Raw genomic sequence first — 19211 nt, 5'->3', positions numbered from 1 at the left:
TTTTTTTTTTTTTTAAATAATAATAAAAAAAAAAAAAAAACATTCTCAAGAAGTCGCGTCCCCCCCCCCCCCCCCCCCCCCCCCCCCCGCCCACAGGCTGGCTGACCTGATGGAGGAGCACCAGGAGGAGCTGGCCACCATCGAAGCCATTGACTCCGGGGCTGTCTACACTCTGGCCCTGAAGACTCACGTGGGCATGTCCATCCAGACCTTCCGCTACTTCGCTGGCTGGTGTGACAAGATCCAAGTAAGACCGCCGCTTTTAACGTCACTCGTGAAATGAGATCAAACTCACCTTGAACTTGTAAAGCCACCAAATGATCGTCATGTATGGCCAGTCAGCAATATGATATTGATAAATACATTGAAATAAATGATGTCCTCTTGTCACAGGGCAGCACCATTCCCATCAACCAGGCCAGGCCCAATCGTAACCTCACCTTCACCAAGAAGGAGCCAATAGGGTGAGAGAGTGGATTCTGCATATCTGCATCATCAAAGACACACACACACACACACACACACAAATGTTGAGCAGGGAGAAGATGATTAACATTCAGGGGTTAAAGTGGGCAGGAGTGATGCGGCACCTTCCATTAAAAAGTTTCACCACTACACCAGATCTTACTGGGAAGCTTCTAAAAGCATGTGGCCGTTATCCCACCTTCCACCCATCATTACATTGCATATGTTATTTGAGATTATAGCCCTTAAAATTGTAGAGGCACTACCTGAAAAACTTTAGTTTGCTGTAAAACAGTAACTCAGAAGCAAAACGAGTCCATTCAGCACCTTAATTAAAGGTGTTACTTTGAATGCGCACCTCTTCCCTTTCGTTCCTCTCAGGGTGTGTGCCATCGTGATTCCCTGGAACTACCCGCTGATGATGCTGGCGTGGAAGACAGCAGCCTGCCTGACGGCCGGAAACACCGTGGTCCTCAAACCCGCTCAGGTCAGCCTCCACACTGGCAGTCAGGCTCCAACCACACAGGGCTCTACGTAGAATGGATGGTAGAGAGTCTGCAGCCATGCTAGCAGCTCCGCTAGGCTCTAACGTAGGCACAGCAGTGCTTTGAGCTAAATGCTAACATGCTGTTGTTAAACAGGTGTAATGTTTGCCACGTCTTATTTTGGCATGCTAACATTTGATTAGCAGCTAAGGCCGGTGGGAATGTCTTTTTCGTTTTGCAGGTATTTGGTCGTAAACTGCATTTTGACCTGTGGGGGATGTGAGTGTCTACTGCTTTAAAACAAAACCAGTCTTTTGTTCCCAGGTGACTCCACTGACGGCGCTGAAGTTCGCTGAGTTGGCGGCGAGGGCAGGACTGCCCAAAGGAGTGATTAACATTCTGCCTGGATCAGGTAGGAACAGACACCGTCAGGGATGATTATTGGGATGATTATTGGGATGATTATTGGGATGAAAAACGGGACAAAACAAAAACAGCAGCGCGTGTTCCTGTAGTGCTTTTTCTTTTATTGAGGACAGTAAACAGCAGCAACACAACTGTTCTCTGGGCAATATGGCCAACATCGTAACATCAAAAACACGAGTCTGAAGTTAAAGTTCGGCCACTAGATGTCGCAGTCTCCCTCCCCCGCTACATCGCATTCACTTCTCAACAAGTGGTTGCCAGTTATGTCAAGGATGTGCATAGGAGTGTGCATCTTTACTTACAGTATGTATTTTGTTGTGTATACAGGGGTTTGACAGCATCAGGTGGAGATTCATGAAGGTAACAGACTTGAAGAGAGTACTAAGGTTGTGTTAGCTCACTCCATCTTGTGCACAGTTACTTAATAAAAGGGATAAAGCGAGAAAATCGGCTCATTACTTGAAGTTCTTAGCACACCCGGCATATTTCTTTGACGGTTTGAGTGAGACTCAGACTGACAGTCGTGTCATGTGATGAATCTTTGTGGTATAGTAATGAATGCTATAAGCAACATGTAGCTAACGCTATATATTCAGGTTACTTTGTGCAGTGGTTTTTCGGGATTAATTTAACATATATATTTAATATATTATGGCTAGTTTAAGTTAACGTTTAGCTCGTCAGGATAAGTGCAGGTAACGTTAAACAGCGTTTTGTCTACCAACTTCTAAATCACCTCTGATGTCCATCTTCAATATACATTGTAAAAATGTTCTAACCGTCTACATAAACATTTTTCCAATAGAACTATTAAATTGTAACTTTTTTTGACTATGTGGACAAGTTTTGAAATTGGTCCAGTATGGAAGGAGAACGCTGCAGACTGCAGCAACTAAAGCAATCGCTCAAGCAACTCCTCACCGTCAATGTACGTCCACTAAAAGTGCTCTGATTGTTATTAGAAAGAAAACATGATGGAAAGAACCCTACAGAGAAATAAAACCTTTTTGTTATTATGTCTCTCTGAGAAGTCTTGTTCTTAAATCCCGCGTCACATCCACATTTTCTAAATCAGCTAAATGTTCAGCCATGACATTGAAAATCTTTAAATAACACGAAGCTATTCTTTCTGTTCTCTAACAAAACAAACTCTGACAACGCAAACACTCTTCTCTCCAACTCTCACTCACGTTTCCGTCGTTGTCTTCCGGCCACAAGTCACACAGTAACAAACAGTAAGCGAAAGGTAAAGAAAAAGGTTTCCTTTCCCCGTAGGATTCTTTCTATAACGTTGTCAGACTCTTCTAATGATCAGCCTGTCAGTAACAAAAACAAACACTTTTAGAGGACGTACATTGGCTGTGAGGAGTTGCCCCGAACGAGTACTTTGCAGCTCGTTTAGAGGCTGCTGTCTGCAGCATTCTCCTTCAATACTGGACTCAATTTGAATTATTGCTGTCCTCATTAGTCACTTAGACAAAAGAAACATGAGGAATGGGGTCCATTTTGAAAAACAACGAAGTTACCCTTTAACTAATGAAGCTAAACTGTTGTTATTAACCTCCTCTTCCAGGTGCTGTGGTGGGTCAACGTCTGTCCGACCACCCTGACGTCCGTAAACTGGGCTTCACTGGCTCCACTGAAATTGGTAAACACATCATGAAGAGGTGAGAGGCAAAGTAGCTTTTTACAAAACCTGTCAAACTAAACGTAACATCACCGCTCATCGCATCTGCGTCCTCCTCCATCTGCAGCTGCGCAGTCAGCAACGTGAAGAAGGTTTCTCTGGAGCTGGGAGGAAAATCCCCTCTCATCATCTTCGCTGACTGTGACATGGACAAGGCCGTTCGCATGGTAAGTTCATTCACGGGAGCATGTTGTTTGGCATTTTGCACACGTTTAAATAGTTGCAGAGGTAAAACACTCTGTGTATTTCAGGGCATGAGCTCAGTGTTCTTCAACAAGGGAGAGAACTGCATCGCGGCTGGCAGACTGTTTGTGGAAGAAACCATCCATGACCAGTTTGTGAAAAGAGTGGTACGTGTCCTTTGATCTCACACTGGCTGATGTTTCTCTATTTCTTCTGAACAGTTCGAGGCATTGTGCTTATTTCTGATCTGGATGTCAGAGTATTTGAATATTTAATTTGCAGTTGAATCCGGCTCTTGAGATTGAATTGTCAATCTGCTATTCAGAGTCAGCCCTAGTTTGTATGCTGCCTGTAAATTCTGATTAGAGGGGGTAACCTAAGACATATGTGTCATTTTGCGTCCCTTGCCGGTCAAGTCACATTATGAAATCGATTTATTTAGAGGTTATTTCCATTCTCAAGCTTGGAGGACAGGACGCTCAATACTGAAATGAAAGATTGACAGTATATATATATATATCTCTATTTTCTCGGTTGTCATTTCTCTCAGATTGATGAGATCAAGAAGATGAAGATCGGTGATCCGCTGGACCGCTCCACAGACCACGGCCCTCAGAACCACAAAGCCCACCTGGACAAACTGGTGGAGTACTGTCAGACCGGCATCAAGGAGGGAGCCACTCTGGTCTGTGGTGGCAAACAGGTGCAGCGGCTAGGTGAGGCATTGCTGTCTGCACTGCAGCTCGATGATGTAGTGAGTCTAAGATAACCAGTCCGTGTGGTCCACTTCTGATGCGACGATGGCGATGCAGATTGGCTTATTCCATAATCATTTTCACATCTAGGTCTGTATTGTGCCGTCTTGCAGGTTTTTTCTTCGAGCCCACGCTGTTCATTGATGTGCAGGACCACATGTACATCGCTATCGAGGAGTCGTTCGGCCCCGTCATGATCCTCTCCAAGTTCAACAGCGGGTGAGGCTAATTGGAGACCACTTACTGACTCGTATCCTGATATTGTCACATTTACCACAGCTCAGAAAACGTTCACAATTCAACTCGTCAAATACCAACAATCGATCAGTGGCCCCGGGCGTCTGATACCGAGGCATCCTTTAGTGTTTGTATGAGATGCACTGGGCTTTCAACTAACTCCAATGTAAACCAATCTGCGTCAGCATAGCATAGCAAAGAGAAAGTCAAAGAATTTAACCTATTTAACCTTAGATTTGTTACGTAACTTCCAAACTTTAGTAACGCCAGTTATGTAACAAACAAAGTTATTTTTAGGTAGGAAACGCAGTTCTTTAATCCAAACCACAACGTTTTTCTAAACCTAACAAAGTATTTTTGTTGCCTAAACCTAATCAAGTACTTGTGTTGCGTAAGTAAACCTATGTTGGAAGTTTACTTTGAAAAGACACTATGCAGGACACTGACACATCATCCCTGACACGTACAAAACTGACGCTAGATTATCTGGCCACTGACCAAGTTGGGTAATTGGCGAGTTGGGAGTGAGAATGTGTTGCACAGATTCACAAAAAAAGCGTGATCAAATCTTTCCTCTCTGTCTACCTGCCTCAGTGAGGTGGACGATGTCCTGAGAAGGGCCAACGCGACAGAGTACGGCCTGGCGTCGGGTGTTTTCACGCGGGACATCAGCAAAGCTCTGTACGTCAGTGAAAAGCTCAACGCCGGCACGGTTTTTGTCAACACCTACAACAAGACTGATGTGGCCTCACCTTTCGGAGGCTTCAAACAATCTGGCTTTGGCAAAGACCTGGGTAAGAAAAACTCCTGCTGTTACCAAGTAGCTGTAGTTCTTTTATTCATGTACTGTAATTAATATAATTAGCACTGCAGTTAAAGTAAAGGAAATAAAGATACATTTAGGCCAGGGTTGCAGTAACACTTGCAATAGTTGACATTTTGGGATAGCCGCTAACATTAGGAGTTTGATACCGTCTGCATGCTAAATGTGTAGCTGATTATCCTATCTTAGCATAAAGACTGGTGACAGGGAAACATTTAGCCTGGCTTTGTTCCAAGGTAACAAAATCTGTCTACCGGCATCTCTAAAGTTCACTGATAAACACGTTATATGTTGTTTGTTTAATGCTATTCTGCGCATGCGCTGTCTGCATCAGCTCAGTCGCCAGCAGCTAACTAGCTCTCCTCCTGTTGACATAAAGCGCTCCGTTCAGTTTGTCATTAGCTAAGCGATGGTTTGCCTTACCTACGCATGCAAATTAAGAGAGGAACCATTTGTATTGCGTAACGGAGACATGAGTCCAAATTGAAGCAGTAGTTGATCACGTGCGGCCGCTACCGGTCAGTAGTCAGTAACAGTATAGAACAGTCAATGTTGTCAATAAAACATGTTTTCCAAAAGTGTTAGTCACTGGAACACGAGAGGTCCTTCAGCATACAGGGATAAATGAGCACGAAAAATATTAGACGATGGGTCCAGTAGTATGCGAGATTAGCTGTGGACAGACAGACGGACACAGAGACGCACACATGCGATCGAATACATAATCTCCTGGCGGACATAATGATATCACGTTTAGGTCTCTTTTAAGTACCTTAGGCCTACATGCGTCTTGATTAACATTCTTAGTTTCATTTTGTATTGTAAATTATAACTTCTCTCAGCTCCTGAATGTCTGTTTTTACCGATTGTAACTGTGATGCCGGTTGATTCTACTTATTTGCTCATTATTTAAATTCAATAATACCAACAAAGCATCTGAGCTCCACTCTATTCTGGGATAGATCACATCCTGAACACCAGATATTTTCCAAGGGACAAGAAATATAAAGCTTTTATTTTACCGGCTATACATTACAATACAACACTACTGTGTTTTGGCTATGTAACTGTATTTTTCTAATTAATATCTACACCAGATCTCAATATTTCCTTTCACCTTGCTGCTGGTGTTCTGAAGCTCAGCAGTTAACAAGGAAACAGGTAGATGTGTAAATGCCTTGAAGAAGATACTAACGGATCTCTTAGCCATTTTTTACAACCCTCTGTGTACTTATTTCTTGGTTTCCTCTACAACTGTCCCCAGTGGAAGCTCCACTGATTGTTGTCTGACAGCTCCCTTTCCCTCACCACCTGGCTCGGCATCCTGTTTGTTATGCACACAATTGAGCTGTTGTCTCTTCAAAGAGTGAACTGTGCTTAAAAGGTTCACTGGTTGTGTGCATATATTTACTATTGGTATCTGGATAACACATTCTAACAGTGGAGACATGTATCAGATTACTATATCAGATATTGACCACACGTTGATACATTTTCCTACCACAGTGTTGATTAATATCCATACTTACAGTCGGTGTCTCTGTCTCTCCGACAGGACAAGACGCTCTCAACGAATACCTGAAGACGAAGGCGGTCACCATCGAGTATTAGGTCAAATCACAGAAGGAAGAGGAGGCGAGACAGCAGCTGCATCCTGAGGCATGGACATGTGTGGACACTGACCGAGTAGAGACATGCAGAGGGATGGACAGGGTCATGTGGACAACGGACTAATCAATGAAATCAACTTTTAGTTTCTCATTAGTCACTACTGACCAATAATACTGTATGTGCCTTAACATGTTAAATTAGTCTAACACCGAGCCATGTTGTAGAAAGTGTTGTCCGGAACTATGCAAATGAAGAAGTGACCTCTGAGACTGTTTTGTAATCAATGACATGTCATGACATGTTTCACAGATTGCATTCATTTCTAATATGGCTTACATTAGGTCAGAAAAGTCTAAAGAAATGTAACATTTCTAATAAGAATGTTTTTGGTTATCAATAAAAACTGCTGAGCACCATCACTGCTGTGTCCCTCTTTATTCATGTTGCATTGGTACATCTCTGCTTAACTTCATGATGCAGTTGAATTTAGATAAAACCCACCAGTGTTGCCCAGTAACATAAGCAGCATGTACGTATGCAGGCAACATGCATGTTCATACAAACCCAGGGTTCCCATGTATCCTGGAAAACCTGGAAAAGAGTTGATCAGTTTTCCAGTCATTGAAAACACGTGACATGAAAACGGCCGATTCAGTGTCAGCCCTTACAAGTTTTAATACAGGAACAGACAGAAGTTATGAGGAGCTGCTAAGAAATCTTGTTCATTAACTCCAGAACGGTTCGACAACATAAATATCTGGTTCATGTGGATTGACATGAGAGACGGTAATAGAAAGAGGTTGGCTGACAGTGGCTTCTCTCTCAACTTAGGTTCCAGAAATCACCACCCGAGCCTGAAGTGACCGGTCAAATCACAAATAGTCCGGTAGATCCAGATGGAAAACTTTATTGCTGAGTTTGTCTTGACAGGGTGTACAGAAATACCTTTGTAGTTTGTCTTTGTGAGGTGTGTACGTGGTTTAGTTCAATGGACGCATGCAATAGTCAAACAAAGGCAGTAACACCCGTTTTAGCGTCATTTGCCAAACTACTGGAATGACTAGCAAAAGAAAACAGGAAGATATAATATTCATGACAAATAAGCAAAGATTAAAAAAATTAAAAAAATGAATATGACAGTTGATGGGTATATGGGAGTTTCAGTGTTGGGGAAGTTGTGGATGATTGTTTACAAGTTTTTACTGTTAGTATTGGTAGTAATCATAACAGAGAACACATCAAAAAGAAGAATATGAGTCCTGTGTTACACAGCACATAACTGCCATAACTTTATTCAGTTATTCAGACACAGAGAGAACTGCTCCAACGTGTCAGAACAGATTATTATTTCTACACTTCTGAAATGGAATGTGTTACAAACATCAATAACATGTTATAGCATAACTTTATGAGTTTTAAGTAAAGTGACAGCACTGTATGAGGTTATTAGCTATTGTATGAAAGCTAGAACATACTTATGAGGACTTATGAACAGTATTTGAGGGCTGTGAGTGAAGTGTGAGACCAAAGAAAAATTCACAATGATCAAAGACATGTCAAGTCTTTATTTTCCATGAATTATGATAATAATCCATAAATGAATTAGCTGTGTATAAATTGATTCAACATTCATCTTTCTGGTGCAACTGTGTGAGTGATTATTTTCCTGACATCAACCTGGGCCCTGGTCTACCTACACACCTGCTGCTCATCAGCTCCTCATCTCTGCAGTGTTTCCACCCTGGCTCTTCCCCCACTGGTCGCCGGCTCTATTGTCCCAGCTGCTGTGGTAGTTCATGCTTCAGGCCTCAGTAGCGTTTGCTTTTTTTCCTTGCATTGCTTTGGAGAATGACATGAACTGTTCCCCTAGTGCAACCTCACCATCGTCCTGCCAGGTCTGCCATCCAGCACGGTCACCATTGGTTCCATAAATAGGCCCAATCCCAGTCTCCACACTCACTGACTTTGAGGCGCGTTCCCCGCAAAGTATTGATAGTATTGTGACGTTAAACACGGGGTTACCAGTGGAAGCTGGAGACGTAAAAACAAAAAATGTACGCAAAGAGGACGGAACATTGGTGTTCAGCCTGGCATATTACATTTTGGGCCACAAACCTTCTCCTCATGCTGCGTTCACACCAAACGCGTCGCGAATTCATCACGCCGCATATTCGCGTCCATCGCGCCGCCGGTCAAAACGCCGGGGACCATTTGTGTCCATGTGTGAATCGCGCGAATCGCGCTGGACGCGCCGGAGAGGGGGCGCGGCTTATCGCCCTGAAAGCCGTTCAACTGTCCGCCATTAACCATGAAAAAAATAACCTATTTCTGCTTAGTACGTGTTGTGGAAGTCACAGAGATCCCGGGAAACTAAACGCCGTCATGTCTGGGTTCATAATATTGTCCAGAGGAGCTCCATGGATTTTTTTGAGGTGTATTCACTATGTCTAGCAAGCCACACGTCGCTGTTTACTACAGCTGTATGAACACAAAATAAACTGATTTGGCTGTGATTTAACGGCAATAAACCGACAAAATGGGACTCCGAAATAACTACGTAATGATGCCGATTTGATCGTAGAGCTCTGGGTGAACACAGACGGCTACAGTATTTATTTCCTGATTCAACAAAAGCAGGAAGTCAGTGATGACAGGAGAAACATCTCAACGCTGATAGGCTATCGCGCCACAGCGTCACGCGAATATTTCTCAGAAGTTGAAAAATTTCAACTCGCGCGTTGGGGCGATTGCGCGCGTCCATCGCGCCGCAAATTCGCGTCCATCGCCCGGCGCCAATCTCATCGCGTCTGTGCATAGACTTTGTATGTAATCTACTCGCGCGAATAATTCGCGACGCGTTTGGTGTGAACGCAGCATGAGTCTCTGCAGCGTCCAGTCTATCCTCAGTCCAACATGAGAGGACGAAGACGTAGAGCTGCCCCGAGGGATTGTCAATAATACATCCATGGTTCTCATACGTTTTTTTTTTGGATTAATTCCAAAGGTGAAAAAAAACAGAAAACGCCAGGCACTCTTCCAAGTTTCAGCAGTTTGATTAGTAGTTAGTTCAGAGTTTTTGCTTTTTTAACTGATTGCTTTACATTTAAATTGTATGGAACCAGTAGTGGAGGGGAAATGCAGAGCCTTATTTCGATGGACCAGGTGGCTAGGTATTTTGTGTTGCACCTTTAAGCTACTGACCTCTTTTTATCTTTCTTTAAATTACCATTATTTTGGCAAAATCACATTTAAGTAATGATCAGCACTGGTATTGTTAGCTGATCGTTCGACATGTTACTAAAAATATCGGTAACATCGCAAATTAAAAAAGTTTAATTTAAAAAAAAAGTTTAATTTAAACGTGCTTTAGTTGTAGAAAACACAGGTTGCAGTATGAAAAGTACATTACGATAAACTTTCTTCTAATTTAAACTCGTCCCACCCTTAGACTGTATAGTCCCATCAGGTAGAGCATCACACAGGACGGAGCTGTGCTGCCCTCAGCTGGACGGCAGCTGAATTGTCCATCATGCCGACATGTTTTTCATAAAAAACACGGTGGGTGCTTTTGGCTCTTAGAGCACAGTGAACAGCCCCCACTCGCCCTTTTCATTGGTTCCTTCTGAGAGCTTTGGGATGGGCACAATTCTGGTGGAGCGGGTGCCACAACAATGCCTGGAGAGGCTCTCCGTCAGGGACAGGGAGTGGAAGAAGAAGGTGCCGTGGAGCAGCAACAGGCCTGATGTGGTCAGGTAGCGCGAGCCTCAGATGTTATTTGTTATTTTGCAGCGACAGCTGACGGTGACAGAGATGCTCTCGTGCCTCTCTCGAGCTGTCGCCTCCGTGGCGACACGGGGATGCTCGCGTGTTCGCGCTTTGATCTCCAAACGCGGTGCATTAGTCCGTCGTCTGTGTTACAAAAGAGACCCGTCGTGTGTGCACTGCATATAGCTAGATATACGTTTCTATATTTCCTTTATGCCACGTTATTCGGTTAATTGGTTGTGTTTAATGTGAAATGCTTTTTTCTTTTATTTTTTCAAGCACCAAAATGGGCAGGCGGCAGTCACAAAGGAAGTCACTGCAACCAGAGTATACGCCGCCAAGTCAGAAAAATAACAATGAGAAGGTAAGCGTGAGGTAGAGCCGAAAGCACGAGTCAATTAGACAGTCACAGAAATTAATCGGCAACCATTTTTATAATCGATTATTAATTTTTCAAGCAGAAATGCCCAACATTTGCAGATAAGAGCTTCTCGGATGTGTGTGTTTTTCTCTGCTTTAGCGCTATCACTATAAATTGAATATGTTTTGAACTTTTGGTCGAACAAAGCAAGTAGTTTGAAGACATCACCTCGAGCTCTGGGAAATTGCTGTGTTTTTATAAAATACAATTTTAAAGTATTTAACCGATTTCATTTAAAAAAAGGTGTCTGACTAGTGAAAAAGTTGCAGCATAACTGTGAAGTAATGATGTGTTTAAAGGTGCAATATGTAACTTCTAGCGTAGCCTCTTCATGTTCTGTTGGCAATGCTAGTTCATTATTTGAATGTGTTAAACATAGACTGTGCATCAGAAGTGGACGTAGTCATCGTGGATTGCTGTTTTGAAGCTTGTGCGCTTTGGTCGTCCCCATATTGGCTTTTTGCAGCCAGTGAGCGAAAGTGAATTTATTTCGACTGCAGAGGAGTGACAGTAAGCATACTCTGCTTTATGGTCCATTTACTAAATGAACATCATGCTGTATTGAAGAAGACTTGAAACTAGAGATTGAGACCATAAACTCATGTTTACAATGTTTATTACTGAGGTAATAAATCAAGAGAGAAGTAGAGTCATTTTCTCATAGACTTCTATACGATTGGCTAAGTGGAGAGCAGGGCCGTCCTTCAATCAGAGGATCGGCGGTTCGATCCCCGGCTCCGGTTCCGCTAGGCACATGTCGATGTGTCCTTGAGAAAGACACTTAACCCCAAAATTTCTTCCGGTGTGATAGGATCTAAATTGTAAGTCGCTTTGAATAAAAGCATCTGCTAAATTACTGTAATATACAATCTGACTTCTTTTTGCAATCAGAGGAGTCGCCCCCTGCTGGTCAGTAGAGAGAATGCAGTTTTTTAAGACACTTGATCATTGGCTTCACTCTTCAGAACCGGAGGTTGCCGCCTGGTTTTAAACTAAAATTCTGGCCACATGTTACACATGCCTACACACCCTAACCCTAGTAATAAGATGAAAATGTGTGCAGGCTTAACGGTGCGTCTCTGTCATCACAGAAGCTGCAGCAGAGAAGAAAGCAGAAACCTAACACCCCCTCGACCTGCGTTACTTCTCAACACAGGTGAGATTGCTGTTTTTTGCAAATTTTGGGCCATTCTGTGCTGCCTCGGAGCTAATATTTAATAATTAAATTTTCCCCTTAGTGCTCAGGGAACCTCAGAGCCAAATTCTCGCCCGCTGTGCCTCGCAGAGGACAGGATGGAACTGAAGGTGCGGCCGGTTGCTCAGCACTGCGGCCACAGGGAACACAAGCACACAGGTTTGAGAGGGAGCAGACACACACCGGCCTTTCCCTGCCACCGCCTACCTCCTATGAGTCCTGATCCGCATGAGGAACCGTCCCCAAACCCAAAGGTAGGGAGCCCGAGCGGCCATGGAGAGGGGGATAGTGACACCGACTTGTCTGAGTCGGAGAGACTTCCTGCGTCGCCCTGTGGTCGCGTTCCTCCACAGCTCCAGCTGAGGCCGGAGGTCATCGAGGCTGAGGACTGCTCCTCTTGCAGGCCCAGAGGACACAACCACGGTGGTTTGGACTTCCCAGACTTCCTCCCTCCGCCTTTCAACTCCTGGAGCCTCGGTCAGCTGGCCGTCTTCTACAACACGGAGGGCCGGGGGGCCCCTCGGCCCAGGCCCGTGGGCCCTTTGGAAAGGTACATTGAGAGGATGCTGCAGCTGGAGTGGCGCCAGATTCAGACTGTCCAGGAGGAGGGCGGGATGCCGGCGGTGTCAGATGTCGTATCCAGCTGCCATAGGTCGTTCGCTGCCGCCTCGTCGCGCCTCAGCTCTCCGAAGTGCATCCTCCAGTGTCAACGTTCCTTCCCCCTCAACTTCCTGTCCTCTCTGGCCAGTCACTGCGCCCTGCTCTCCGGTTGCGCCTGCACCCTCTGCCGCCTCCGCTACTCCGCCTGCAGCACGCCATCGTCGTGCTGCCGCTCCCCCCGCCAGTCCAGACTGAGTCCCACGCCGGAGTGCAGCAAGGGCCCCGCATCGCTCCCCAAAAGGAGCTACAGCGAGAGCCGGGTGTACTCCGCGGACAGGAGCTCTGCGTCCCGAGCTCAGAGGTTCGGCAGCCCCGCGAGGACCAACAGCCACCTGAGGAGAATGCAGGCCTCAGGCAACATCCGCAACCCCGTTCACGGTGCTAACGCCAAGCCTCAGTCCACTGCCAGAGACTCAAGTGTCGGAGACCGTTTGGGAGCGCGGGGGGGCGTGTTGGACTACAGGCCTGGGGGATTTCGGAGGAGGAGTGGCTCTGAGCAGAGAAGAGGTGGAGTCGAGAGACAACAAGGTGCATCGGAGAAAAGACGAAGCGGCTCCGAGTGTAGAAGAGGAGGAGCCGAGTGGAGGAGAGAGGCTGAGCTCAGGGAACAAGAAATAAAACCAGATGCCCTCACTGCAATAATGGACAATTTACCTGGGTCCAAGAATTGTCCAATAAACCGACCAAACAGACCGAAACAGGTTGAATTTGTTACATAACAGCAAGTTGAGGGTTGTGAGTGTAATCACAGCTGCAGTCACTTTTATTATTTGATTATGAATGTATATTTTCAATATTTTTTCCTTATTTGAACAGACTGACAAAGTGCAGCAAGACTGTAAATGTACTTTTTTGTCTTGAGTGGATGTTTTGCCAGTTTTTTAGCTATTTATTGTTGCATTACTACATTTAATCCAATTGCAGTCAAATAAGCTAATTCGACTGTGGATGTTTACATGCATTATCGATACATACAATAAATCCTTTGAGCATGTGGATATTTATTATAGTTTTCGATTGAAATCAACCCAGGGAGCCTTCGTCAGCACAATACACAATGTATATATTTGTACGCAGGAGTTTTCAACACACCACTAGTGATTCTGTTTTGGTCAGTCTAAAAAGTAACTGCATAATTAAAGTTTACCAAACAATTGTAATTGAAGTGTGTGATTCATCAAAGTCATGGGTACACATGTGGAAAAAGCTCTGTGAAGGTAAAGGAGGAAATACTGGCGGAAACCTTGCTGCATCCGGCAAGACAACTTCAAGTTTGAGATTTTCTGAGGTCAACTCAGTGTCTGGACCTCATTCCAATATACCTTTAATGGCTGGACCTGTATATTGCTGTTCACTTATGGTCTCTGTGGCTCTTAACAGAGCCTGATCAGTTTGGAGAGAAGAATGGGGGGAGATTTTGCAAAGCGGGACAAATAATCCCATTGAATCAATCACAGCCTATTTTGTCAGGTGATAACGTCCCAGAGGAGATCTGAGCGGTGGAGGTGAGTCATTGTAGTAGGCTAATGCAGTTTGAGTGTTGAAAGATAAATGCCCATTGGGATACATACACTTAGAATGAAAGTTTGTTTTCTTAATGTAGCTTTGAAAATACTTTGTGTACACCTTTGTATATTACAGATCGTGTAAATGTAAGCCTCTAAAAAGAAAGAAAGAAATAGATGTTCACATCACAAAATGTTTGTCAGAGAAACTAAGTTGCTAAAATACAGGGCAAGTAAATATTATCCTGGTGCTAAATGCTGGTGTATCTTAGATTAATGTTCATATCTATCATCTATAAGGACTGTTTGAGGGGAATTGTCACCAAGCGGACCGTTCTGATTCCAGTCGTTGTTTCAGGCCGGACGTATTTTTGAGGTGACACAGCCACCATGGACGCCGTACCCGTGCGTGTTTTGGAGTACTTGACAGAAGTTGAGGAGGCAGCTGAGGATGTTCTCACCACTAAGCAACAGGTCATTCAATACTTACTGGGCAACAATAAGCTGTTAATGATATGCAGCGCAGGGTCACCTGGGAGAACCGACACGTAAGCTGCCACTGAGAATGTTAGCAGCTAGGCTAGCTAGCTCGCGCTTCACAGCTAGTTTATCTTAAACTACATTTCCATTTCATAAACGTCAAAATGAATAAACCCAACATGGCTCGGTATCTCTGTGCTGATATTGGTAGGACAGAAAATAACGAAATACATAGTACAATACAAAGCAGCACTGTAACAGTAGATAACATACATTAGTTAACATTAGCAAGTACTACTAACTTGAATTAAAACCGTTAACAGACGCTGTTGGGCTTTCTAGTACACATCCTGCTGTCCAGTGATTATTAAATCTAGTATTCTTTGATAAAATGAACCAGTACAGTAGTAGATGCAGAATATGGGCAGAAAGCAACAGTGTTCTCTCTTTTCATGAAAGAAGCCACCAATGACAAATGACATTTCTTTGATAAATACAGAAGCTAGTCTGGAAATGTGACTTGAAACTTTATTGTACTGCATTATTTTGACAGTGTTTCATTTAGTTATTTAATACGGGGATGTATATTGCCATGATATACAATGGGAACGCATTTAAATGAATGCCACTTTGCAAAGTCCGTATGCCAATATTGTAACAATTTTCCCCTTTAAACACTGACATTACATATTTATACTAAAACTAGTCAATGACTGTTGATATTAATGTATTTTTCCATTTTCTCACATACCATAATGACAAAGCATCACCTGCTGTGTATACGTGTGGAGAACTCATGCTCTCTGTGGGTGTTTCAGATAGTGGACCTGGACACAAAGAGAAACGGGAACAGAGAGGCCTTGAACGCACTGAAAAATGAAATGTCAGATTCAGGTGAGCGACCGGTGACAGGAGGTTGTCAGAGAAGAGAAATTCAGACAGTGATGTCAGGACACATTGGCTTAGTTTGAGAAAACAGTCATTCACATTACATTTCATTACATTACAGTCATTTACATTACATTACATTGCATTACAGTCATTCACAGTGGAGAGGGAGTCGGCTGTACGGTTGTAGTAACGCTCACTGCTGTCATCTGCAGAGAAAGTGAAGGTATGCTTCGGAAACATGTTCATCAAATTTCCCAAAGCGAAGACGAGAGAGATGATCCAGAAAGGTAAAACAAAAATACAATTTTAATTTATTGGCTTGATTTCCATCATAGATTTGAATATAAATAGATTTGTGTTTACATGTTGTAGCCACATGTGAGATCACCCTGAACTCTTTTGATCTTTCTCTCTCACCTGTTAGACCAAGAGCAGCTGGACAAGGAGATAAACGACCTCCGTACAGCACTGAAAGCGAAAGTCAACCGTCTAAATGTGATGCAAGGTACTGAGGAGCGTCTCCGCTGTCCGGTTGGCCCACTGCGCCAGGCTGGTTAGAAGGAGTGGGTCGACATTTAGGGAAATGATACTCTCATGTCTCATGTTAAAGGGATATTTCAGATGTTTTATGAGGTACTTCTCCATGGTCAGTGTATTACAGTAGATGGAGTTTGTAGAAGCAGACAGGAGTACCATGTTAAACACATGTTAAAAAACAACACTTTGTGGACACATCAGAAGAGCCAGACACGCTGCCTCTCTGGAACCTTGTCACCGTCAGGCTGTCTGGCAACCAACCTGTACAAAGCGTTTATTAATAAGCGTAATTCCCAAAGCTATAAGGAGACAGCCATTGGGACCATGCACACGGTAAACACTATGGACACCTGTAGAGTCTAGTGCAGCACATGCTCATAAGATAAGATGTGGAACTGGTTCTAATTGGCAGAACTTCCCTTTAAACAGCACATATTCATCAGAATCTCTGATGTTTTTACTTTGTGTCACCTCAGTCATTTCTGAAACTTGGACCATCTTCATGGATGCTGATATGTCCTTAAACTCGGATATCTTCCAATGGTTCAGGGAGGCCTTGCAACTACTGACATCACTGCAAAGCAGAGTCACACTGAGGGACAATTTCACAAAAGATTGCTGCTAAGCTAATAGCATATTGGTGCTCCTGTGCTATTTGCACATACTTCAATAATAATATGCAGACACATCAAAATGAGCCTCATTGCAAAAACAGTCCAATTCACAAAGATCAGAGCTAACAGTCACACGCAGTCACAGTGAAATTATTGTCATCATAGAGTTGGTAACTAAACCGCGTTTATCGTGGTGGATGCTCAAACAAAAAAACAAAAAAAAAGAACCTCCGTAGAAAAATTCAATTTGCACTCAGCTGCAAAACTTGACGTGCTTGTTTACGCTGTCATATCATAAGCTAATGACTTTGTGAAGCGGAGAATATGAGGGATGCAAGTGATGAGCAATTCATCAGCGGCCGCAATCTCATTGTGATTGTCCTCCCAGCAGTGTGAGCATGACGTGTGTCTTTCTCTTTGTTTGCAGGAAAACTTGAGCTGAGAGGCTACAATCTTTCTCCTCTGTCCACCGATGAAGTCCGAGCTATTAACAGCCTTCTGAAGAGATGACATCGGATCTGCTGACTGCGGAGAAGAGAACATGTTGACAAGATGCCGAAGAGCCTCTGATCAGCTCATGCTAGCTACGTTAGTCTACATCTCCATCACCTGCCTTTTTGGATTTTTCTTTTTTAATTGTTGTCAAAACATTGTATTCTTTGTCTCAAATCTACAAAAAAAGACTCAAAATGAATACAGAAAGTGTATTTTAGCCACTCCCTCGTTCCTCTCACATGTTGAGGTTCGACTCCAACATTGTTCAGCCATCTAGATGAGACGCTTCGCCAGATGACCTGTATTTTGTAAAAAGAGATGTTCCGATACCATTTGTTCCTTCTTGATACTGATGCCTGAACTTGCGTATCGGTCGATGCGGATACCGATCTGACACCAGTGCGTTCAAAACCGAAAAAGTTAAACCGGTCATAAAATCATACAAGATGAAAACATCTCCTTCACACAACTGAATTTATTCAAGTTTTATTACAAAAAAACTACATTTTACAAGATTGCATTTGAACACATCATGATAGTAATTTACCTTTGCCCGATACTCTTTTTACTGAATAGAGCCTGAACACACCACGACATAACTTAATGCAACCTGCGTTAGCGTTAGCTGTTAGCACACACAGGTGCTTAGACGATCACACAGGTCGTAACCAAACTAGCACTTTATTTGGCGGTAAAAATGGAATGTCGGTTGACTGCTCCCGTTTCTTGTCCATTGGACCCGTTTTTAGGTCCAATAAAACTCAACTTTGGTGAGTACAGCATTGTAACCGAGGAAGATAAGATCTAATAAACAGTTTTACTTTAAATTCGGTCTTTTCAAGGTCTGGGGCTGTGGGCCTCCCCTCTGACTAAGCTCAGCCCCCCCCTTTACTTTACTGGATTAGTCCCGCTGTAGTCCTAAAGGCCTACAGCATCAGGATCCCACAGACACTCAACCCATTCAACCCAAAATTTCTGTTTGACATAACTTGAGACTATGACCACGTGGTGGCGGTGTACAGCAGAAAGACAGAGCTTCTAACACGTGGTGTTGATGAAGTGCTGCTTTATGTAACCTGCACCACAATCTGTTCTTGGTTTAAACTTGTGTTTTCTTGTGCAAATGTTTATGTTTTCTCATTGTTCAACTATTTTTTGCAGGTTTCTGTCCTTTAACTTTATTTACTACCTCGTCTTATACATAAATAAATGAAATATGTTCATGATTTGGTGTTTTTTTGCCAGTGAGAGTTGCTCTCACTCAGTATGAGTTTTTGGTTTTGGTTTTTTTCTGTCTCTGACTCAGACATACCGTACATCCTTAATTACAATGTGACAACCGGCTTGGGAATAAACTGTAAGTAGGTGTATTGTGTGTAATTCCGTTGTGCATGAGTAGACATGGGCCGCCCCGGGCTGCAGCCATCGATACAGGAGGGGTGAGTGTGTGTGTTGCGGGGGTGGTGGAGGTGGTTTTGTTTTCACACTCTCCTCAGACTTTGGTTGCGTGCCACCGCTCTCAGACCTGCAAACCGGCTCTGAGTGATGACTTTATGAGTCAAAGGATGGGAACCGCGCCCGGAGAGGCACGCAAAGGCGCTATGTTAAGAAAAATGAGGCGCTGCGTTCTATTCTACCTCCACCTGCGGGACTGCAAACCGATGATCGACTGTTCAATGTTCCCCTCCCCCACTAAACTACTAGAGCTAATTATTCACGCCAACAGCAATACAACACAAAGCTGTACATTGTGTAATTATAGTGGGTGGAGACTTGGCTGTACAGTGATACTACTGGCATTGAGCTATGGACTTTACCACACTGAAAAAGAAGGATTTTATTTCCACATGGATTTGTTTTGGCCAACAGATGGCAGCAGTTATCTATGGCTGGGACTTATGACCCGGAAAACACAGTCCTACGACAGGATGGAGTCATGGTACCTGGTAAAATTTAGAATTTGATAACAATACAAC

The 19211-nt window shown here is 43.6% G+C and overlaps 3 protein-coding genes across 4 annotated transcripts in view; all 3 read left to right on the top strand.

The window, feature by feature from the left end:
• Positions 1-7091, top strand: part of aldh1l1 (aldehyde dehydrogenase 1 family, member L1) — a 34092-nt gene extending 27001 nt beyond the window's left edge. For both annotated transcript variants that reach the window (XM_031875381.1, XM_031875382.1), the window contains exons 13-23: positions 97-247; positions 394-464; positions 847-952; positions 1275-1362; positions 2950-3043; positions 3131-3230; positions 3315-3413; positions 3797-3962; positions 4115-4220; positions 4833-5032; positions 6617-7091. In XM_031875381.1, the coding sequence (XP_031731241.1) occupies positions 97-247; positions 394-464; positions 847-952; positions 1275-1362; positions 2950-3043; positions 3131-3230; positions 3315-3413; positions 3797-3962; positions 4115-4220; positions 4833-5032; positions 6617-6672 (1237 nt within the window). In that variant the 3' untranslated portion in view covers positions 6673-7091. The remainder of the gene's footprint in view (positions 1-96; positions 248-393; positions 465-846; positions 953-1274; positions 1363-2949; positions 3044-3130; positions 3231-3314; positions 3414-3796; positions 3963-4114; positions 4221-4832; positions 5033-6616) is intronic.
• A 3179-nt stretch (positions 7092-10270) lies between these two features.
• On the top strand, positions 10271-14524 carry LOC116398791 (uncharacterized). Its single transcript, XM_031875420.1, has 4 exons — positions 10271-10424; positions 10717-10801; positions 11950-12014; positions 12097-14524. Exons 1-4 carry the CDS (start codon positions 10309-10311, stop codon positions 13430-13432), a joined length of 1602 nt encoding a protein of 533 aa, XP_031731280.1. The 5' UTR covers positions 10271-10308; the 3' UTR covers positions 13433-14524.
• A 2-nt stretch (positions 14525-14526) lies between these two features.
• Positions 14527-18713, top strand: pdrg1 (p53 and DNA-damage regulated 1). The gene is made up of 5 exons (XM_031875422.1): positions 14527-14692; positions 15517-15592; positions 15802-15876; positions 16014-16094; positions 17168-18713. Exons 1-5 carry the CDS (start codon positions 14609-14611, stop codon positions 17248-17250), a joined length of 399 nt encoding a protein of 132 aa, XP_031731282.1. The 5' UTR covers positions 14527-14608; the 3' UTR covers positions 17251-18713.
• The last annotated feature ends 498 nt before the right edge of the window (positions 18714-19211 follow it).

The sequence above is a fragment of the Anarrhichthys ocellatus genome, unplaced genomic scaffold (assembly GCF_004355925.1).
Source record: "Anarrhichthys ocellatus isolate YVR2014 unplaced genomic scaffold, GSC_Weel_1.0 scaffold90, whole genome shotgun sequence".
Classification (NCBI taxonomy): domain Eukaryota; kingdom Metazoa; phylum Chordata; class Actinopteri; order Perciformes; family Anarhichadidae; genus Anarrhichthys; species Anarrhichthys ocellatus.
Note: the sequence above shows the minus strand (reverse complement) of the source record. Positions and strands in the feature narration are given on the sequence as shown.